This window comes from Erythrolamprus reginae, chromosome 1 (assembly GCF_031021105.1).
Source record: "Erythrolamprus reginae isolate rEryReg1 chromosome 1, rEryReg1.hap1, whole genome shotgun sequence".
NCBI classification, from domain to species: Eukaryota; Metazoa; Chordata; class Lepidosauria; order Squamata; family Dipsadidae; genus Erythrolamprus; species Erythrolamprus reginae.
Genome location: NC_091950.1, coordinates 160,811,252 through 160,835,355, shown reverse-complemented (window position 1 = coordinate 160,835,355; position 24,104 = coordinate 160,811,252). Strand labels below are relative to the sequence as shown.

Genomic DNA, 24,104 nt, shown 5'->3' with positions numbered 1-24,104 from the left:
GAACCGGGGAGCAGCCGGGAGGAATTGTCATTTTCCAGTGCCTTTTGCCTTTCCCCCCTTGGTCTCCCGGCAAATGGATTCGCCAAAACAGTGACTTCCTCCCACTTTTTTTGCCAGCTTTCCTAGGCATCCGGCTGCATTAATTACCCCAGGCTCGAAAATACAGAGTGGCCTTGCTTCAGCTTCAGCGTGTCGCATTGGCAATTAGCTTATCAGTTCTGCCTACCGCTTATCGCTACACACACACACACACGTAGATTGTTCTGAGTTCGGGTTTTGCCCCATGTAATATTTTGAGTGTCTATGCGACGTTTCGGTGAAATCACATTCATCATCATCAGGCTGAAGTTGTAAGCTTTGTGCTGCTGTAGATATATATATAAAGAAATATCAGCCTTCCCACTATTTTCTCTGTCTTCCTCGTTGCCGGCGGCCGTTTTATGCAGTGTCCGTGTCTCTATGACCACTCCTCCCAATACCCAGGACCCGGGGCCACTCCCTTATCACCTGTTGTCCTTGGTGGGGGGGGGGATCAGAGTCTCCAGGTCCCAGTTCCTTGGGCTTCCTCTCAAACCTCTGACCCTTATGGAATCCCATAACCTGGTGCTGGTTGATACTGATACTGGCTGTTACTGATGTTTGGGGCTCTTCTGCCAATATTGTGGCTCCTCCTCCTCCCCCCCTTCTGCCTTACCCCTGACTTTCACTTTATCTCAAGTTGCTACTCCTCCTATTCTTTGACTTGATTCCAATATGGGGCCATTCATTCCCTGTCATGACCTTTCCTTGCCCTCAAAACAATCTATCTGTTTATTCACCATATTTTTAGTCATGAAGCCATGCTGTAATATCTGGGTTCTGGCACATATTTTCAGTTCACAATCTACTTCTTAGTTGTTAAAATTATTTTATTCTTTTCCCTATTATCTCCCAATGTGATGGGAAATTTGAAAGAATGATACTTTAGCCCAGTGCTTCTCAAATAGTGGAGTGCCTCCCTCGGGTGCTGTGGAGTGATGCCGGGGGTCATGTGACCCCAGGGAACATGCTTTTTTTTTGCCGCAAGGAGTAGGAGTTTTTTGCACCAAACTATAGCACATAGCAGGAGATATGGAGTGCAGATAACAAACCCTTAAGAACCACAGTGGTGCAGTGGTTAGAGTGCAGTGCTGCAGGCTATTTCTGTTGATTGCTAGCTGCCAGCACTTTGACAGATCAAATCACACCAGCCTTAAGGTTGACTCAGCCTTCCATCCTTCTGAGGCGGGTAAAATGAGGACCCAGATTGTTGGGGGCAATATATGTTGACTCTGTAAACCGCTTAGAGAGGGCTGTAAAGCACTGTGAAGCGGTATATAAGTTTAAATGCTTTTGCTAATGCTATTGCTAAAAGACACAATGGAAAAATATCTCACAGGCAGCATGAGGGAGATCAAAACTGGAAAATTTGTTACCAGATAGATGAAAAGAAAGGAGGAGAGAGGCGGAGATAATGAGACAAACATAAGTCTCCCAAAAGCTAGGACGAGCAAATATGATGAAACATATGTAGCACTTGGCTTCACTGTGACTATGGTGGGAGGAAAGACCGGTATGTTTACCGTGTCTATAAATGTTGGCACTGGACAGCACGAAACCAAATAAATTAAAGTGTCACTTAAACACATTACACCCCAATCACGCTGATAAGCTGCCTGGCCCACAGGACTGCAGTAGAAACAGTGAAGGACCGACCTGCAGGGCCTCTTGCCAGTGAAAACAGAGCTCAGGAGCCCATTTTTGCTGCCAGAGTGCTCAGGCCCCCACAGGCGCCCCCAACGGGAATGACATCAGGCTGGCTGAGGTCAAATGCGGCCCACAGTTAAATTGAGATTGACGCCCTGCTTTAGAGTAACAAGATTCGGGGAGTCACCCCTCCCAAGGCATTCCACTGCGCAGGCAGGAAAAAACGACGCAGAAGTTAACTGTGCTTCTGCATAAATAGGGCTTCCATTTATGGACAGTTGTTGTCCATAACATTGTTGAACTTATTTTTAATGGCTTAGTTCTTAGGATAAGCATAATAACCAGAGAGCTGTATCCTTCAATCACTGTCTGTAAGGCTTGGAAAAATCTGACACTTCAGCAAAATGGCATGGAAATACCCAACCTGCTGAAACATTAAGCAGCATACTAAGCAGATCTCTTCATTGTATGCTTCAGCAATTTATCTCCTTATATGCTACTCCATTTATTTAAAGAAGGAATAGCTGCCATCTCATAATATTGCCTATATGCAGCACATAGAGGGTTAAATATACATATATTTAAAAATCATTACAAAGCAAGTGTTCTAAACATTAATATGGATGTAATTCAACCCGCCCCCCATTTTTAAGCACTAAAAGTTAGAGCTAGATAAAGCAGTATACAGTACATGTAAAAACTGGATAGATCAACCACAGGTTGGCTTAGTTTTCTTGCCAGAATGCAGTAGAACAATGAGACCTTGGTGGTCTAAATTGTACAGTCTCCCACCTCTCATTGCGTTTGAGAGTTGTTGACCCTCACTCCTATCTTTTTGATCTCCTAAGGAGACAAGAAAGCAGACTCTGGTGAGAGGTGGGAGTGAGAGGGCGATTAGAAGCTCAGGGACCTGTTTGTACTAGGATAAATCACAGCACCCTTTCTTTTCATAATCTCATCTTGAACACTGCCACTGCGCTTTATATCCTTCCTTTGAATTCCACTTCTATGGATTAAATCTTTCCCTTTGGTTAGAGACCCATCTTTGTACCCTTTTCCATAAACAAAAATAGTCCATGTTTTTGAAATCTTTACTTTTGGCTTGAAAAGGTTCTCTCTCATCCCTGAATGACTTTTGCTATTGCCTTATATCTTATTAGCCTTTTGAAGTTTTGGTTCCCAGATTTAAAATAAATTAATGGTTAGGAGATAACCTCCTCCACCCCATTCTCCTAAACTTATCCTAATACATATGAGGAGTAGTTCCTTGTATAGTGGAACCTCGACATACGAGCAGCTCTACTTACGAGCTACTCGAGATAAGAGCTGGGAGGGGAGCGACATTTTTGTTTGCCTCCCGAGCTCACATTCGGGATACGAGCGCCAAGGAGCTGTCTCCTGAAGCCGAAAGCTAACTTCCGCGTTCGGCTTCAGGAGACAGCTCCTTGGCGCTCGTATCCCGCGTGTTTTAAAAGGTTGCAGCCGGCCTGGGGGGCTTGGGGGGGGTGGTGCTGGCAAGCCCCCCAGGCCGGCTGCGACCTTTTAAAACACGCGCGCCGCTTTGCAGCTGTCTTCTGAAGCCGAACGCAGAAGTTAGCGTTCCGGCTTCAGAAGACAGCTGCAAAGCGGCGCGCGTGTTTTAAAATGTGGCAGCCGGCCTGGGGGGCTCGGGGGCTTCCCCCCGAGCCCCCCAGGCCGGCTGTGACGTTTTAAAACACGCGCGCCGCTTTGCAGCTGTCTTCTGAAGCCGAACGCGGAAGTTAGCGTTCCGGCTTCAGAAGACAGCTGCGAAGCGGCGCGCGTGTTTTAAAACGTGGCAGCCGGCCTGGGGGGCTCGGGGGGAAGCCCCTGAGCCCCCCAGGCCGGCTGCCACGTTTTAAAACACGCGCGCCGCTTCGCAGCTGTCTCTGAACGCTAACTTCCGCGTTCGGCGGCAGCGGTTTTTTTGTTGCACGGATTAATTGACTTTACATTGTTTCCTATGGGAAACAATGTTTCGTCATACGAGCGTTCTGACTTACGAGCCTCCTTCCGGAACCAATTAGTCTCGTAAGTCGGGGTTCTACTGTATCTCATAGGCAGCACGAGGGAGATCAAAACAGGAGAATTTGTTACCAGTCGGTAATAGAATCTGGGTGAAACTCACAGCTGCATTATCACACACTATAAAGGTAATTTAGAGGTGGGGCATAATTATCTAATCAAAAATGAAACCATTCATTATCATCCTGAAGATGAACTAGTCTAGTTCATAATCAGAAGCCAAGTGCTTTTAGAACTGTTAATGCCAGATGACATGCACAAACCCCCCAATCCAACTAAATGATGAGATCCTTTCTTTTCATTGCTTAGGCAACCAGGTTTCCCAATTACTATTTACTTGTTTTAAAGGTGCTGTTCATAACTTTTATATAAGGATAAAGTATACTATTAGCAACCGTGTGGGAGAAATCCAGTTATTCTTAAAATAGCAAATGAATTTACAGAGACATTAGTATTTTCTAAAACAGCCATAGATAAAAATTATTCTTTGGCGTTCACTCCATCTGTAGTGTGTTGCCGCTTACCCAACAAAGGAAGTTTAATAAAATGTCTTACCTTACCATTTTTTTTGAAAACGTCTGTAACATTTTTCAGTATGTCTTGCCTTGTTTGTTACCAGATTAGAAAAATTACACTCTCATCCAAATAAAGGCTCATCATAAATTTCTGGGCAGCAATGTCTGTTCTTTTATGTCCTATTCTCTTAGTCCTATTCTTATGCCAGGGAAGTTGGCACATCGCAAGTTTGTACACCACAAAGCAAACAGATCTAAATCGATTCTTTATTTTTTTTTCTAAATATAAAAGAATAGACTAGTGTCGGTGAATGTTTTTGACACCAAGTGCCCAAACCGGAACACATGTGTTTGTGCGCCAGAGCAGCATGTGCATGCTGTCCAGCTGGTCTTCAGGTATTTAGCGCACTGGCTATCTGGCCTTCAGGTTTACGGCGCTCCGGCATGCACAAAAATCAGCTGGCTGGTGTGCACCAGAAATTCAAAGACCAACTGGCCGGCACGCACATGCGCATTGACCAGCTGGTCCTTGTATTTCCGGCGCTCTAGCTTGCGCAAAGACAAGCTGGCTGGCAGAAACCAGAAGAGCAGCTGGTGACAGTGCATGTGCCCACAGAGAAGACTCTATGTGCAACCTCTGGCACCCGTGTCATAAGTTTGTCATCAAGGGAATAAACCTTACCATAGATCTTGGTTGTTCTGAAGCTGAAAAAATGATACAGATCTCATAGGTATTTTGTAAATATTTTGGTGTTTATTTAGATTATAATTACAAGTAATCCTTGCTTAATGACTGGTCACCTAGCAGTCATTTAAAATTATGATAGACCCCCCCGCCCAAGCTACTTAAGATCCTTTTTTCAAAATTACCGCCATCGCACTGCCCCTCAGTCATTCATTCTCTATTTAAGGAACCACACTTCATGACTTCCTCTGAGGACCGGGGCATGGTGGATTATAGTCACAGATTGAGAACTACCTGTATTAAAATCTTATATCTTTGAAATGGGTTGTTTTCTGTGTTTCAATATAATTGTATATGCTGTCCCATGAGGATGATTCTAGCTCCCCGACAGCATTTGTTCTAGAAAATATCAATAATTCAACCACCTCTTTATACTTCCACTTGTAAGCTTTCATTATTTTGGTTAATTTGAGGTGAAGATAGAATATTGGACTGCTCAATTAGCATTAAAAACTATATTCTTCTGAATCCCTGCAATCTTTAAAATAATACTCTCTTGTCTCTTACCTATTTACTATATTGGAGTAAAAGGGTTTGTAGATAAGACATCTCTGTAGATATCTCTAAAATATGATACCTGTACCTTGTTACAACCCCCCCCCCCCAAATAAGGCATCCCCTGATAATAAGCCCAATCAGGCTTTTGAGTGCATGGCAATAAAAACAAGTACTTATTTCAAGGTTAAAAAAAAATAAGACAGGGTCTTATTTTCCAGGAACTGTATTACTGATTTGCTTCCTAAGAAGATTTAACTGTATATATTTAACCCTGTTGGTATCTGCATCAAAAACAAAAGAGCAAATATTTTATATGATGCTTTTTCTATAATACAAACCAATAAGGTTTTATTCCATAATAACCAATTATGACTGTAGTTACAAAAAACAAGTGTGAATAATTTACAGCGCAGTATCTGGCAATACAAGGATCAATGAGAAAGAAAAAGCAGAGAAATATAAAGAGATAGCAAGCAGATGTGGAAAAGAAAGTCATGGTGCTAATAATGATTAGTGTGCTAGGTACCTGATTACTGATTTGCTTCCTAAGAAGATTTAACTGTATATATTTAACCCTGTTGGTATCTGCATCAAAAACAAAAGAGCAAATATTTTATATGATGCTTTTTCTATAATACAAACCAATAAGGTTTTATTCCATAATAACCAATTATGACTGTAGTTACAAAAAACAAGTGTGAATAATTTACAGCGCAGTATCTGGCAATACAAGGATCAATGAGAAAGAAAAAGCAGAGAAATATAAAGAGATAGCAAGCAGATGTGGAAAAGAAAGTCATGGTGCTAATAATGATTAGTGTGCTAGGTACCAGACTAAAAGATCTGTAAAAATATTTAAACACAATAGAAAATGAGCAGGATCCAAACAGAACTATTTGGCAGACTATGTGTAGACAACAACACTTGGAAATAATCAAAGCATTCCATGACCATTAAAAAAAATACATCGAAGGGCAGTTGAACAACACCAAATCATGGCAGTGGCTTAGGAATGGTATATTAAAAACCAAAATAGAGGTGTGCTTTGTTATTGGGGCCCAGATGCAGTACCACTGTCTTAGAAATTTGATTATCTAACTTTGGAACAATTTAAAATAGCCCAACTGAAAATAAGGGAGCTGTGGAATTCATAAAGAATTAGGTGCTACCTACACAGTTATGATGCAGTGGCTCACTGGCTAAGACACTGAGCTTGTTGATCGAAAGGTCGGCAGTTCAGCGGTTCAAATCCCTAGTGCCATGTAATGGGGTGAGCTCCCATTACTTGTCCTAACTTCTACCAATGTAGCATTTGGAAACCCCTAAAAAAATGCAAGTAGAAAAAATAGGGACGACCTTTGGTGGGAAGGTAACAGTGTGCCTTCCTTTGGCATTTAGTCATGCTGGTCACATGACCACAGAGACATCTTTGGGCAATGCTGGCTCTTTGGCTTTGAAATGAAGAGTTGGGAACGACTAGCCCAAGGGTAGGCAAAGTTGGCTCTTCTAAGCTATGTGGACTTTAACTCCTAGAATTCCTGAGCTAGCATGACTGGCTCAGGAATTCTGGGAGTTGAAGTCCACAAGTCATAGAAGAGCCAGCTTTGCCTACTCTTGGACTAGCACATATGTGCAAGGAGGACCTTTATCTTTATGCAATTCCCAAGTTAGGGATAGAGCTCAAATTAGGAATGCATCTGACCAACATTGGCCATGACACATTATTAGTGATATTGGAATTATACACCAATCATAAAATGTCTAGAGATCGTAACCCTATAACTTTTGGAGTGTTATGACTAGGTAAATCTGTCCCCTTTTTTGAGAGTTGGATAAGAATACCCAATCTACAATTTAAAAATTATAATTATTAAAAATAAAAGAACGGAAAATGTAAACCTTAATTAAAATTATAAGTCAATGATAAATGAGATTATAATGCTAAGATTATATGCTGCTCCTCCAAAGTTCTATAACAGATTCACTGGAAAATTATAATATTTTGGACAAATTCCAGGATAATATAGATATATAAGAAAGAAAAAAGGAATTCTGTACACCCAATTCTGAATTAATCAAACTGCATGAGATTGAATAGAAGCAATGGGTATTGGCTAATAAGGCTGACAAAATACACAGAAATGAAAAACAACCTTAGAATAGTACGTACTAACATCTGTGTTTACCTAAGCAACAAAAGAAACAAAAACTTCTGGTTCCATTTACCTTGTTTTGTTTTCTGGAAATTTCCAGTTTTAATTTGTGGCTGAAGCAAATATACTTTTCATATTTTTCTTTTTTGATCCCAACATAGGCTTGATTGTTTTATTTTATTTATCATTATCATACTTTTATAAAAGAAGTGAAAAGATTTTTGAAGGTTTTTTTTTTAAAGAAAAATGTCCTTTGAACTGTATTATTGTTTCAGATTCATTTTAAGATATATATATATATTTGTTGCTTATGCTTCATGGGGAAAAACGATTAAAAAATCTGAGCAAAAGCATTTGGAGAAAAGAAAGTAGAAACTTATATGTATATATATAAACCAATATATATCTGAAACAAAAAGCTTTTATATCTGCTTAGTTGGAACATAATTTCTTTTATGAATTTCATCCATGAGGGAGATGGGCAGACAGACAGACAGAATTATATATAGAGAGAGTAACGGGAAAGAAATTATTGGTTTTTTGATTAAAAAGCAACCACAAATTTCTGCTAAGGATGCTCATAACAAAATATATAATTAAGTTTTAAATTTTTTATTCTCAACATAATAACAAAAGAAAAGCTACTGAGGGAGATATTAATCATTTAACTAGTATATTTCATCTAAATATTACATATCACCAAGTTTAGTATCTGGCTGCACCTTTATATGTATAAGTATTAACAGCTTCTATTAAGTTATGAAATAAAAAGAAAATTCCTAATCCAATTTAGTAATACAGTATAACAGACATAATGAAGGGGGGTGGATTCTTCTTCATTGTTGGAAAGTTATAATGAAACTTGCTTGAATAAAGTTTCTTTTAGTTTCCTTAGCAAGATAATATAACAATGGTTTTGACGCCCGGTAAAGTAATTATACAAATTACTGTGTGATTCCTTAATAAACGTTGATACCAAAATGTTGACAGCCCCCCTGTTATATAGACCAGGGGTCCCAAATTCCCAAACTGTGGTCCTTTACCAGGCCTTGAGCCTTTCAGAACCGGCCCATGGAAGTGGCAAGCAAGCATGTCTGTGCATTCCCATTCACAGGAGTGGTTGCAAGCACATACACACACTCTCTATTTCAGTGTTTCCCAAGCTTGGCAACTTGAAGATATTTGGACTTCAACTCCCAGAATTCCACAGCCAGCGAATGCTGGCTGGGGAATTCTGGGAGTTGAAGTCCAGATATCTTCCAAGTTGCCAAGGTTGGGAAACACTGCTCTATTTGAATGAACAGTATACCGAACCATTCCCTCTCCTTCCCTGCTGCTCTCTGTCTTCCTAAATAAATTGAAGGTTTGTTGTACTTTTATTTTAATTCCTGCAGTCTAGTTTCATAAAAGGCCAACAAGCCTTTTATCTATTATTGTTATCCTAGGCATACATTACTTAAAAAAATAGAATTGGCAGTAATTTTCTCATTAGGTGAAGAAAGGAACTTTAATATGCAGTAGTTGAAATTTTTGAGTTGAAATTTAGCCAAACATGGATTTCCTTCTTTTTTATTTTTTGGATTTATAACCAAGAGGAGGATCGTTACAGATGGAACTATTTCTTTACCTGTCAAGATGTTTGATGAAACCCATCAAGTGTGACCTCTCCTCTTATATTTAATTTGACCTCTTGTCAGTCAGTCAAAGGACATTCTGGCCAGAATTGCTAGAATTGAACAAATTTTTATATGTTGGTAATATACACTGCTCAAAAAAAAATAAATGGAACACTTAAACAACACAATATAACTCCAAGTAAATCAAACTTCTGTGAAATCGAACTGTCCACTTAGGAAGCAACACTGATTGACAATCAATTTCACATGCTGTTGTGCCTATTCAACTTTGTACAGAACAAAGTATTCAATGAGAATATTTCATTCATTCAGATCTAGGATGTGTTCTTTGAATGTTCCGTTTATTTTTTTGAGCAGTATATTATATCTCATTGGAGATTATGAATATTTTGTGGCAAATGTATTGCTATTATGTCACGGTTTGGTAAATAATTAGGTATTTCAATTCATCGGAATAAATCTTTTAAAATTTGCAATAGACGGTGATATATTTGTGAAAACCAGTGAAAAATGGGAGCTTGTGTTTTGAGTTGAAACAATTCTTGACTTGTCTAAATATTTGAGATAATTATTGTAAGAACAGCTTTTTCATTTCTGGACATAAATATTTCAACCTGCTTGTCCCATATTTATTTTTATGTAGATAATAGAGAAAGATGTATCTTTCCTTTTGTTATAAGGAAAGACAGATGTTGTAATAATTAGTATTATTCTGAAATTCTTAGAAAGAATTCCTTGCTAATACTTTTAAGGAACTTGAAGCAAGTTTGGTGAGTTTTGAAGAATGCTTTTAATAAGAATAACACTCCCCAGGTATTTTTTAATCTAAATTATGGGTGGTAGATTATAACAGGGATTTTAACTTTTCTGATTTTCAACTCTTACCATTGACTATTTTGGCTTCTATTTTTCTACAAAATTCAAATTGTCGAGTTAAATAAATAAACCTGGGTACAATTTTAAATTATGCAATCTGTAGCAGAAAATGGTGTCTTTTTTGTTTTCTATTGAGATTCTGCAGCATTTTCAGTTTATAAAGGTAGCAAAGTGAAAGATGAAAGATCTGAGGGCAGAAATACACCAGTAATTCTAATTCTTATACGGTAACAGATTTACATTTTGGGATAATCCCAGTCTGAACGTGTTTGCATTTATGGGTTAATAGAGAAATTGACATATTAAATCAGCTTGCAATCATCCCAGTTTGGCCTTGTGTTCCACTTTCTCATTGGAGACTGCAGTGCAGTTCGGCGGTCAAAGAGCAGGTTGCAGATATGGCTAGGAGGGCCCTTGCACAAATCCATCTGGTGTGCCAGTTGTGCCTGTTCCCAGATTGGGAAGGCCCTTCAGGCAGTCACTCATGCTCTAATCACTTCACCATTAGACACTGGAACACTCTCTTTTCAAGGAGACTGTCCTTGAAGACCCCTTGGAAGCTACTTTAATTATTCCATAATTAAATCATATTGGCATAGAATCACATGGTAGCAAACCAGGGTTCCACTTTGCAACTATACATTCCTGTGGTTTTTTTAAATAATGCTGTCTCTCATGCCTCTGATTTGATATTGTAGCTTCTCATACTCAAAGCCCTGCTGCACTCATGCTACATAGCCAAAGTGAGGATGGCAATTATTTACTGTTTTTCCCCTTTGCGAGTAATGGGAGGAAAATTAAGTTTGGCATAAATATGTTTGCCTATGTTGGTAGTCTGGTTGATGAATAAGAAACCTTTGGATTCCACAGATCCAAAGTTTCCCTCAATTGAGTTGTGGTCTCCAATGTTTGCCATTTTCCCCTTTTCTGATGTTGGAATTTCAATTTTAAAAAATTATGCTGAAACTTTTAGACATCTGGGAGAGGGGAATCCAATGATACGTTCCTCCCCCCCCCCCTTCTCAGAAATCTGAGCCTCACCCCATTCTGAGAAGAGGAAATCTTCTGAATGTCCTCTGACTCCCAGTAACACCGGAGTGCACTCTGACATGCTGCAAGAAACTCACAGCTGTAGTGTTGAATCTCTGGGGCAAATACATCCTGTTCTGTATTTTTCTAGTAATGTGTATGATTTCGATTCTGTATACCATATTTTTTGGTGTATAAGATGCACTGGAGTATAAGACACAACTTAGTTTTTGAGGAGGAAAATAGGAGAAAAAAAATCTGCCTATCAGGTATTCATCTGGCTATCCTCTTAGCCTGGTCAGCTTCAGCACATTATTTTATTTATTTATTCATTGATTGATTGATTGATTGGATTTGTATGCCGCCCCTCTCCGGAGACTCGGGGCGGCTAACAGCAATAATAAAACAATGTACAATAATAATCCAATAAATACTAAAAATGATTAAAAACCCATTAATATATATATATATATATAAACCCACAAACATACATACAGACATACCATACATGAAATTGTGAAGGCCCAGGGGGAAAGAGCATCTCAATTCCCCCATGCCTGGCTGAAAGAGCATTCTTCGGAGGGAGTAGGAGTGCAAAAAACCCTGCAAAGACTTAGGGCTGGAAAAACATTCTTCAGAGGGAATAACAAGCCAGTAAGAGCTGGGAAGATTGTTAGCACCTAGTTAGGACTGAAAAAACATTCTTTAGAGGGAGTAGCACTAAAAAGCCTGCAAGTGGTAAGAGCCAGGAAGATCGTAAGCACCTCGTTAGGGCTGAAAAAAAGCTTCAAAAAAGCTACATTTGAAGTATTATAAGACACACCCAAATTTTCAGCCTCTTTTAGGGGGGGAAAGGTGTGTCTTATACTCTGAAAAATACATTAATTGCGAGGTTTGAGAGTTAAGGTTGACATGAAGTATTTTATTTGTTGGGAGGGGATGTACTTCATTTTCTGGGAGGGGATTGAAAAATCTCTTGTAGTTAGATTTTGTCTCATCGATAAAGTATATTGTATTCCCTATACTGCACTTAGTCAGGAAATTTCTTTTCAGCAGTGTTGTCCGCAAGACTTGAGGATGTACCTTATATATAATTGTCAACTCAGTTTATTAATTCCATTCTTATAGGTTACTGCACTTAAGAATGAACATTGAAGATAAACTGGGAGGATTGTTTCTTAAATGTGGTAGCATAGGACAGATGCAGTCATCGAGGGATATGGTTGGAATGGGTGCCACCTCTGACCAGTCAGCAATTTCTGTGGAACGGCACGAGGCAGTGCTTCAAGACCGGGCTATGGCACGTCACGAAATTCTTTCTGCCAATGAAGTTTTGCAACAAAGTGAACTCCGACCGCAAGAAATGATCCCACATGATGAACTTATGGTTCATGAAGAGACGGTGAAAAATGACGATGACATGGAGGGACACGAGAGACTTCCTCAAGGGCTTCATTACGCAGTTAATGTTCCTGTAAGTATTTTCTTTCCCTAATTTTGCCTGCAGCAATTATGCAGAGATTGCTTCAAAGTGTGAGCAAAGGGTAATCGTGGGGAAAAAGGCAGTGATTTATGGCTATCTTATTCCATTAATCAATGATTGATTTGGTTTGAAGTCAACAGTGGAAAGAAATATATATTTAAAAGGTTGTTCTAAGATAATTTCATCCAGTTTTTCTAGTTGTGTGTGTCTTTAGTCCTATGTAATTGTTACTAAAGGCCTTTCTAGCCTCTTCTCTGTGGTCTAAAGCAGGGGTCTCCAACCTTGGCAACTTTAATACTTGTGGACTTCAAAGCTGACTGAGGAATTCTGGGAGCTGAAGTCTACGGGTCTTAAAGTTGCCAATGTTGGAGACCCCTGATCTAAAGAGAGTAATGGTTCTTATGCGATTATGACACTGAAAAAGAGTTTTCCTTTATTAATACTACAGACACCGTCCTCCAGAATTGTAAGTTTATTTTCTTTTTCATTTTGGAATTACAGTAATACCTCGTCTTACGAACTTACGAACCTCCGGAAGTAGGTTCGTAAGGCAAAAAGTTCGTAAGACGAAACATTGTTTCCCATAGGAAACAATGTAAAAGCAATTAATGCGTGCAAAGGGGGAAAAAAATCGCAAAATGGCGCTCTGCTGGGCACGGCCGCCCGGCTGTCACCTTTTAAAACAGCCGGGGGGGCTTCTCGGCGTTCTCCCGAACCCGAAACGTGGCCTCCAGGAAGGATGTCTTTGTGACATCAAAGCTCCGCCCATGGAATTCCCTATTGGGATTCCCCACCTCCTTTCCAGCCTCCAGATCAGCCGAAAACGCTGCCGCCGATCGCAAAAACGGTGCTCCGCCGGCCGCCGCCACCCGGCTGTAACCTTCTGAAACAGCCGGGCGCTTCTCGGCGGCCTCCGGAACCCGAACCCAAACCTGAACTTCCGGGTTCGGCATTTGGGAGCACGCCGAGAAGCCCCCCGGCTGTTTCAGAAGGTGACAGCCGGGCGGCGGCGCTTCTCGGTGACCTCCCGAAGCGCCATTTTGCGATCTGCGGTGGGTTTGTAAGCCGAAAAAAGTTCGTAAGAAGAGGCAAAAAATTTCCGAACCCCGGGTTCGTATCATGAGGGGTTCGTATCACGAGGTACCACTGTACTAGAAAAGTTTCAGCTTTTAAGCAGATGAATAGATGAGTGGGTACTGGAGGAGAGTGGACAGGAAAGCATTGATGAGGACTGAAGGAAGTGCAACATGGCAATTAAAGTGAGGATTTGAGAATGTACTGGGGGACAATGCAGTGGATAGACATGGGATAATGAGCTGCACTGAAAATCCTGCTGGGGCAATGTACTTTTTGCATATATACAAGATGACTTTGATCCTGAATGAAAGACAAAGATAGCTGATATGAGCATTCTACATGCATAAATTTGCTTTTAAAGCAAAACTATTTGACTAATGTTGATAACATTTTATTTTATAATTTAAAAAAAGGAAGATTGACAAAAACTTTATCATGGGACAGTTCTACACGATTGTGAGTTATTTTTATATCTGCTTTTACAAAAAAAATCTTCTGAAGATAAACTTGAATGAAGATGGTTCTGAGATGATTTTACACAGTAAAATGTACCTCTCGATTCATGTCAGATCTAAAGTTTATGCAAATTAGGTATGGATTTTCATTCACCATGTACAAATTATACATGTAGGCAGACCTGTTCATTTCAGATAACTCAAGACATGGGGATCTTGATTCTGAAAAGATGAAACAAAAATTCAATTTTGTTAATTGTAATTGAAGAATTCCTGAACTTGAGAATCAGCAACTACAGATGGTCCTCGTTGAACGATCATCATTTAGAACCAACAACTTGGTCATTAAGCAAAGTGGTCACTAATTAGAAAATCACAGGAGTGTGTTTGTACTTATGATTTTACTTCAGCTTTCTCTTACTTTACTGTGTCAGAAAGCTACAACCCTAAGCAGCCAGCTCAGCCAAACAGGGGCTAACACTACTTTTAGATCTGGAGTCCCCAGGGGCCTTTTAGAACGCGGGTTGTGGGAGAAATTGGGCCAGCATGTGCATGTGAAACTTCACTTGTGCAAGTGGCAGGCGAGTACACACCTGAAACTCTACAGCGGAGGGTGCTTTGCAAATGGAGCTTCATGTACAAGCTCAAGCATTCTCTGCTTGCGTATGAAGCTCCATTTGTGTGACCAGAGGGTACACGTGTTCACCTGCCACTCCCATTCCACACCTTTCCCCCCCCAGGGTTGGGCCAAGAAACTGAAAAGGTTAGGGACCACTGTCTTAGAGTCCTCCCCCCCCTTTGGAATATTCACTCTGAGGCTGGAATAATCAGCAAGAAGGGAAGTAATGCTTGTATATTCATTGTAAATGAAGCGATTATAAGAAAATAATCAGAGACGTAGTAGGAAATACATATTGAAAAGTATGCTTGTGCCAGCTGGATCAGGCATAGGGTGGCATATACTAACCGACTGTAGTGGCGAACACATGACTGAGAGAGAGAGAGAGAGAAAGACACTGCAAAGGTTTTAAATGTGGGCATTGCTCACAAAATCACTTTCTAAAAATCATACTTGTAATATCAAACAGTCGCTACCCCAAGGCAGTTGCTAAGCAAGGTCTATTTGTATGTTTTAATTCATTATGTATGTTGTTAGATTTTGCCTTGTGATCTTACAATTGAAGGTTCTGTTAAAAATCTTGGGAAGGAAAGTGAGATATTGAACATAAAAATTTTATTATAAACACTTAGATAGAACAAAGCTATGTGTCTAAATCTTAATGCTAAACTGAACACATTTGTGTCTTCTCTGTGGGAAATTACCTGTTTTGACTTTAATTCTTGCTTTGAATGTAAGTTGTCTTTTCAAGAAAACATTAAAAATTTAGAGTAATTGCTATTCTGTAGGAAAAGTAACACTAATTTCCGTCAAAGAAATCCTGGAACCTCATATTCTTTTGAGAATTATATAGCAAATCTGAGAAACAGCAATCAAAAATTTAGATTGGAAATACTGCGACCTAGGTACCAATTTAATTCCAGTTCTTTTGAACAGTGAGCCAATTTCTAGGCTCAAGTTTCCACTGCAAAGTTGGCATTCCTGCATATTGTGACTAAGACAGTTAAGTGTCAGATCCTAGTTGACTCAACCTGAACTTGAAAAGCTAAACATGGTTTGATTAATAGTTGAGAAGTAGACAGACTATCCAGGAGTTCCAAGACTTCATAAGTAATAAACATTTAGGATAAGGTCTGTGGTAATGACCTCAATATTGTTGGCAAAAAACCAGGATTGATGCTTCCATGTAATCATATTTATTTATTTATTTTATTTATTTATTTATTTATTAGATTTGTATGCCGCCCCTCTCCAAAGACTTGGGGCAGCTAACAACAATAAAAAAGACAATGTAAACAAATCTAATATTAAAAATAATCTAAAAAACCCCAATTTTTAAAAAAAATCCATCTGGCATCAGAGGTTGAGCTTAATTTGAAGGATAATTTACTTTTTGCATTGTTATGAATCAGAAATTAAAAATGGTTTATCTGTTTTAAATATTTAAGTAAACATATTTTCAGTAAATCCACAATTTAACACACACTTTAACGTAATGAACCTCAGATGCAGTGGACAAAATTTCCATTGTATTTATGTCATCTTACATCATGTAAATAATATTACTGAAAGGGGCATAATTTGTGTACAACTGATGACATACTATCTGATTTAATACAGTTGGCAATAATAGCTAGGGCCTTTCTCTATTTGTTCCAATAAATCAAGATTTTATTTGTATGCATACCACATAATACAAGTAGAACTATATTTGAAAGTACTGTATAACAAGAGAGCAATATCAGTAGACCATTCAATAAACAAAGTTGTTTTCCCCAATTAAGCCCCCCCTCCATCCAGCATAATAAAAAAGCACAGAGCCTTTCCAGTTGAATTTGCCATTATTTCTTAGAATATGTGCAATTGCTATTTTAGCAGATCAGTGTGAAACAAGAAATTACATTTAATGATGTGGCTGAGCAGCAGAAACGGGACAAAAAATTAATGCGAGAAGGCATAGATATGCAAAAGAAGAAGAAAAGAAAGCAGCGTTCTCCAGCAAAGGTAAGACAATTACTTAAAGACTTGGTAATTAAAGGCCATGTCATTTACCATGGAATCCATCCATTCCATTGGAAATACTATCTGCCAATAATAAATCCACCTAGCAACAGTTCTAAAGCAAAGATATTTATGGCATGTTTCTTTGAACTTCTTTTCACAGTAGAAGTCTTTGGTGTACTTTCACATCTCAGGAAAGCCCTTCTCTAAATATTTTTTCTATAATTACGTTGTACAAAGACCATTTAGAAATGAATACTTAGATGAATAACACAACTTTAATAAGGGTTTAGTATTGAAGCGAATTAAATAACACTGGATTTTCTGAACTTTATTTTTACCCATGCAATGCATTAGTCCTGAAAGTAATCATTGCGCGTATCTGAAATGAAATAATTACCTTACAGTGAAAAGGTGATAATAATAGCTGTAATAATTTGAAAGAAATTGTGTTGATCGGAACCTTATTATTTAAGGTTTTACGTCTTGAGTTTTCCTTCCATTAACTGAGTCAAAAAAATGTGTAAGATCTTGGGAATGAATATTTTCAAATTCAGACTCCCTGTTACACTGTGGCCATTTGCAAAATGTGAACTCCAATTATTTGTCCTCATTAATTTCCACTCAGCAGTATGTCCTAAGTGGCAAGTTTCATACTGTGAGGTTTAAGCTTGAGAATGTCAAATGTTGTCTCTGTTGAAAATAATCACTGTTGAAAATATTTCCTCTGTTTAATTCAGTTTCTTAGCTTTTCATTAACTGTAGGCAGAACCAGTTAAACATTTTATATAGCTGTTCCATTCATAATCTGAAAATATTTTTAAAAAATGTGTTCTCCTTTTTCATTGCCTATCTGACTTTATCGGTATTGTATAAATTAGGTTTCAAAATTGCCTGCAAAAAGTGGCATCTGAGTGCTACTTAAGAGGTCATTTTAAACAATAACTTTGAAAATGGTAATTTGACCTAATTAGAGCAAGACAGTTAATATGGCATCCACCCCAGAGTTCTTAAAGAACTCAGATCTGTCATTGCTACCCCCCTGACTGATTTGTTTAACCAATCCCTGTTAACAGGAGAAGTTCCTGAGGATTGGAGAATGGCCAGTGTTGTGCCTATCCACAAGAAGGGCAGTAGAGAAGAAGCTGGTAACTACAGGCCAGTTAGCTTGACATCAATTGTAGTTAAAATGATGGAGACTCTACTCAAAAAGAGGATAAATCAGCACCTAAAAAACAAAAACTTATTGGACCCAAATCAACATGGCTTTACTGAAGGCAAATCATGTCAGACTAATCTCATTGATTTCTTTGACTATGTCACAAAGGTGTTGGATGAAGGTGGTGCCGTGGATATTGCCTACCTGGACTTCAGCAAAGCCTTTGATACAGTTCCACATAAAGAGCTGATAGACAAATTAGTGAAGATTGGACTTAATCCCTGGATAGTTCAATGGATTTGCAGCTGGCTGAAGCGTAGACATCAGAGAGTTATTATTAACGGCGAGTATTCTGAGCAGAGTCAGGTTACAAGCGGTGTGCCACAAGGGTCTGTTCTGGGTCCTATTCTTTTTAATATGTTTGTGAGTGACATAGGGGAAGGTTTGGTAGGGAAGGTTTGCCTATTTGCCGATGACTCTAAAGTGTGCAATAGGGTTGATATTCCTGGAGGCGTCTGTAATATGGTAAATGATTTAGCTTTACTAGATAAATGGTCAAAGTAATGGAAACTGCAGTTTAATGTTTCCAAATGTAAAATAATGCACTTGGGGAAAAGGAATCCTCAATCTGAGTATTGTATTGGCAGTTCTGTGTTAGCAAATACTTCAGAAGAAAAGGATTTAGGGGTAGTGATTTCTGACAGTCTCAAAATGGGTGAGCAGTGCAGTCAGGCGGTATGGAAAGCAAGTAGGATGCTTGGCTGCATAGCTAGAGGTATAACAAGCCGGAAGAGGGAGATTGTGATCCCGCTGTAAAGAGCGCTGGTGAGACCCCATTTGGAATACTGTGTTCAGTTCTGGAGACCTCACCTACAAAAAGATATTGACAAAATTGAACGGGTCCAAAGACGGGCTACAAGAATGGTGGAAGGTCTTAAGCATAAAACGTATCAGGAAAGACTTAAAGGGTTAAATAAGGTCCAGGAGGGAAGTGTTTTTAATAGAAAAGTGAACACAAGAACAAGGGGACACAATCTGAAGTTAGTTGGGGGAAAGATCAAAAGCAACATGAGAAAATATTATTTTACTGAAAGAGTAGTAGATCCTTGGAACAAACTTCCAGCAGACGTGGTAGATAAATCCACAGTAACTGAATTTAAACATGCCTGGGATAAACATATATCCATCCTAAGATAAAATACAGAAAATAGTATAAGGGCAGACTAGATGGACCATGAGGTCTTTTTCTGCCGTCAGTCTTCTATGTTTCTATGTTTCTATTTATTTATTTATTTATTTATTTATTTATTATTTAGATTTGTATGCCGCCCCTCTCCGCGGACTTCATATATGTGGTTAGGGATTACGAGTCCCCAGCTGTAGCTTTGTGTTTTTAAAACAGTAGTTCTAGTGAAATTTCAGCACTTTTAGATGAAAGTGCATAGCAATGATACTAAAGACAAAATTCATGGTTTACACAGAAGATAGCATGGACTCTGCTAGGCAGAGAAGTCAGACTGAAGTTGTCAGGCAAGGTTAATCAGCATACCACTTATGCATGAACATGTAATTAAGACTAAAAATGGTCTTCCTTTGAGAGAAATCTTAAAATTTCACTAAAAACCTGCAAGCAAAAGGATCAAATTACACTATGATATCACTGTGGCTATCCCAAAAACAAAGTAAAACAAAAACAACAATTTTGCAGCTTGTGGGTATTTGTATGCAAAACATTTGTAAGTTGTAAGCAAACATCCATCCACCCTCTTCTTAGGTTTCCCTAAGAAGTCTACGGAGAGGGGCGGCATACAAATCCAATAAATAATAATAATAATAATAATGATGATGATGATGATGATGATGATTATTATTATTATTATTATTATTCCCAGAAAGGTCATTTAAAGTTGTTGCTCGCTACCAGTGTTAAGAGAGAAAAAATGTTATAGCAGCAATAGTAACATGTTTCTAGCTGTTCTACTTCTTTATTTACATAGAATCATGGGACTGGAAGGGATCTTGGAGGTCTTCTAAGGCAGGGATGTCAAACTCGATTTCACTGAGGGCCGCATCAAGGTTGTTTGAGATCTCGGGGCTGATGTGGGCGTGGCCAGGATGGGCGTGGCCAGGTTAACGCCACACATATTGGGAGCGCCTGTGGTGGCCTGAGCATTCTGCCAGTGAAAATGGGATCCCAAGCTTCGTTTTTGGCTGCCACAACTCCTGCAATCCTCTGCCAGCTGTTTTGCTGTTTCCTGGGCAGCTCCACAGGTCAGATCAAAGCAACCCATGAGCCGGATTCTTGAGTTTGACACCCCTGTTCTAAGAAAAGGGTTCTTATACCATCCCAGACAATGGTTGTCCAATTTTTTCTAGAAAATCTGCAACAATGCAACTTCAGGAGGCAAGCTGTTCATCTACAAACACTGAAAAGATAAACACTGTTATATCACCCAAGGAAATAATTGTAGTTCACCCACCTTTATAAACTCACTATTTTGCATTGTGGCTTGATACTAAAGTGCTTAATTTCCCCCTTCTGACTATGAATTTGCATGGAATATAATTATTCAGAAATTAATGTGAGACTGAATTTTGCCGTTTTAAAAATAGATCCTTACAATAAATGAGGATGGATCACTTGGTCTGAAAACTACCAAATCTCACATTTGTGAGCATTGTAATGCTGCCTTTAGAACCAACTACCATTTACAAAGACATGTCTTCATTCATACAGGTACTGCTTGAATTTAAATTTGTTTCTTTTATTATCAACCTGAAACAATTGACTGAATAATGAATATAAAGTAATGTGTATTTTAGATTCCAAAGTGCAGGACATCTGGCATCTAAGCTTAGGTATTTCATGCACCAAGGTGTCAAAAAATACCAGAAAGAAGTTGTGTCCTTACAATTAACCTAAGATATATTGTGCTGGTCTTACACAGAGATACTATGTATTTACAAGCAACGTATTTTGGTTTGTTTATAAAATAGACTCTGGTTTCTTACTTGGCCAATGAAGGTTTTAAATATATATATTATGTAGTGTCTCAGGAGCACTATTTTATTCCAGAGAGTTTAGGTAGGCTTTTTAAATTAAAACATTTGGGAGCTCACTTGGTTGCTGGCTTCCAACAATTAAATATCTCATGTCACAAGAAAGTATTTAGAAATGAATGTATGTAGCTTTTAACTTACAGATGTGGAATTATATTGTTTAAGGTGAAAAACCATTTCAGTGCAATCAGTGCGAGATGCGTTTCATACAGAAGTACCTTCTACAGAGACATGAGAAGATTCATACTGGTGAGTATCGTGCCTTGAGTATCTTTGTTGATATTTTAAAAATTTGTTCTCCAAATCATGGCCAAATTTGGGGTGATTTAGGCAGCTTTTGTTTTAATATATGAAAGAATTTAGGTGTACAATTTAGTGTGCTTTTTTTTTTAAAGTGGTGAAGTGCTGATAATTGTTACAAACACTGCTTGTAAAATATATGCTGTTGGGTAAACGATAAAAAGAAATATTCTAGACGTATTGAAGCCCAAGTGCTTGTTGTATAAATGTTTGCACCCTGCTTTTAAAAGCTTTCATATGGAAAATTAAAAATTCAGAGATTTATCAAAAGATAATAGAAGAAAAAAGATTCAAAATTTGATAGTAGGTATGCTACATGTAGTAGTTATACTACATTTGTGCCTTAAAAAAATCTACTTCACGAAAATGACATTTTCTAAACTGCTTTGCCATTAGTAGGTTTTTGGCATTTTGGTGCATGCCTTTTCATGGCTTCCATAAATATTTAGGAGTACAGTCCCCTTGGACTTCTAGATGCCAATTTTCAGACTCTTTTTCTGAAAAGTAGAACTTGCACATAAGCTAAGTGTTGCTTGGTGAGATATTTTCGTATTTGCAAAATTAGTAATGCTTAGTATTTTTTGTTCTAGAAACGCAATAGCATTTTTTTCATTGTGAACTTGCCTGCACAAATCTTGGAATGCTTGCATCTTAGTTTTAACAATATTTGGATTTGTGGTTTGACATTTTGACTCCTGTTTTTTTTTTCAAAGCTATGCTTAATTTGTATCTTTTTTTCCTGGCTTTCTCTTGCTGCTGTTCTTCAATATTGTTGATATGTACTTAGTTAAACAATTTCATATAAGTACTGTATGTAAATATATAGTTTATTTTCAAAAACTAATTTTCTACTCTAGGGATATATGAGCATTCTGCGCAGTGAATTGAAATGATTAGCATATACAGTATGTTTGACATAAAAAATACTTCTCCCAAAGATTTCTAACATTTACAAAGAGGAAAGAGATTGCCTAAATGTATTCTAGATGTCACTTGTAAAAATATTTCATATTCACTCAGATTAATCATTCAGATTATTTTTAAATATGCATAAACCCATTTAATTTGTGTAGTTTATTAGAACATTCACTTTTCTAATTTATGAAAATATGATGCCCAACAAGAAAGCAATATGTTACTTGGAAGAGATGATGACATGAAAATTGTAGGATCCAGGTAGAATGTAATCTGTTTGTGACAGGGCAATTATCATTGGGAAAGCCAGTTAAGAAATTACAAACAAGCTTCCATAAACCTGTAATTGCATTGTATTAGTCTATATTGGTCTATGGCATGTTTGAAAGTTGCAGTGTTTCTCCTCTAAGATAAATAATAGCTGAGCTATGTATAGCTTCGAACTTGATTTTCAGAACATGTTTCAGAATGTGTGGGAAAGCAAATATACTAAAATAGAGCCACCCTTTCCTGGGATTTTGCAGCTGCTCTGGTAGTGAGACAGTAGCAACATTCATGCTTTCATGCACTCCAGAGCATCCTTTGGAAGCAGAATCCAAAGTGCTACCCAGAAGGATAAAAAAAAGTAGCCATAGGAAGCTTCAATAAGAAACCAAGAAGGAAGTGACATTTCCTTTTCCCTGTTGATCATTTTTTCCTCCTAAAATAGAATCAACAGTACAGTGGTACCTCTACTTAAGAACATAATTCATTCTGTGACCAGGTTCTTAAGTAGAAAAGTTTGTAAGTAGAAGCATTTTTTCCCATAGGAATCCATGTAAAAGCAAATAATGCGTGCAAACTCATTAGGAAAGAAATAAAAGCTCAGAATTTGGGTGGGAGGAGGAGGAGGAAGAAGAGGAGGAGGACAGTGACTGCCAAAGGAAAAAAGTGAGGTGAGGGGAATCAAAAAAATCCAAAACTTAAAAGGCTAAAAAAAAAAAAAAAAGTAAGAGCGAGAAGGAGCACGCGCCTCCCATACACCTGGCGTGAGGCTGCCTCCCATACACTGTGCCAGAGAGAGAAACCCAGGTGGGCGAGTGGGGGGGGGGACGGACTTCCAGCTCCTTTGACCAAAAGGTGGCTGCTGCTGCCACCACTACCTGCTTCCTCTTCCTTCCCATGCTAAAGGGCTCCCCTCTCCTCTCGCTCGCTCGCTTAGTAGCTACTGCCTTCACTGTGGTGACTCCTCGGTTTGACTGAAGCTGAGTTGATCCGGCCAGGCCAAAATGCCCCCTTTTGCCTTTCCGCGCCCAGACACTTCGGGAGGCAACCTCGCGCTGGGTGTATGGGAGGCAGGAGGGAGTCACCACAGCAAAGTGGTTTATTCCCTCTCCAAGTGCCCAGAGAAAGGAAAATGCTCTGTTCAGTCTGGGCTGCCAAAGCCTCCTTAAGTGCAGCCCAGAAAAGCCCAAGATGATGATCGGGATTAAAGGGGGAATGGCAGGAAACTGGCCGGGCCTTTGTGCCACTCTCAAATTTTCTGGGAAATGTTCCGGGCTTGGCTTCTTAAGTAGAAAATGGTTCTTAAGTAGAGGCAAAAAAATCTTGAACACCCAGTTCTTATCTAGAAAAGTCCTTAAGTAGAGGCATTCCTAAGTAGAGGTACCACTGTATTACTTTTCTTTCTTTTTTTAAAAAAAATATTTTTATTATACATTTCCCTTTTTAATCAACATATTTTCAGTTTTATGACAGTCCATCTCCTTCCGCCTTTCCTTCTCCTTGCCTCCCTTCCTTTTTCCCTTCTGCTTCCCTCTGCGTCCCTCTTACCT

The 24,104-nt window shown here is 38.7% G+C and overlaps 1 protein-coding gene across 3 annotated transcripts in view; it reads left to right on the top strand.

Moving 5' to 3' along the window:
- Positions 1-24,104, top strand: part of ZNF148 (zinc finger protein 148) — a 51,869-nt gene that overhangs the window by 8,590 nt on the left and 19,175 nt on the right. For 2 of the 3 annotated variants that reach the window (XM_070730464.1, XM_070730473.1), the window contains exons 2-5: positions 12,350-12,695; positions 16,731-16,859; positions 20,629-20,752; positions 21,241-21,324. In XM_070730464.1, coding sequence (XP_070586565.1) covers positions 12,366-12,695; positions 16,731-16,859; positions 20,629-20,752; positions 21,241-21,324 — 667 coding nt within the window. In that variant the 5' untranslated portion in view covers positions 12,350-12,365. The remainder of the gene's footprint in view (positions 1-12,349; positions 12,696-16,730; positions 16,860-20,628; positions 20,753-21,240; positions 21,325-24,104) is intronic. The other variant, XM_070730480.1, reaches the window with a different exon arrangement.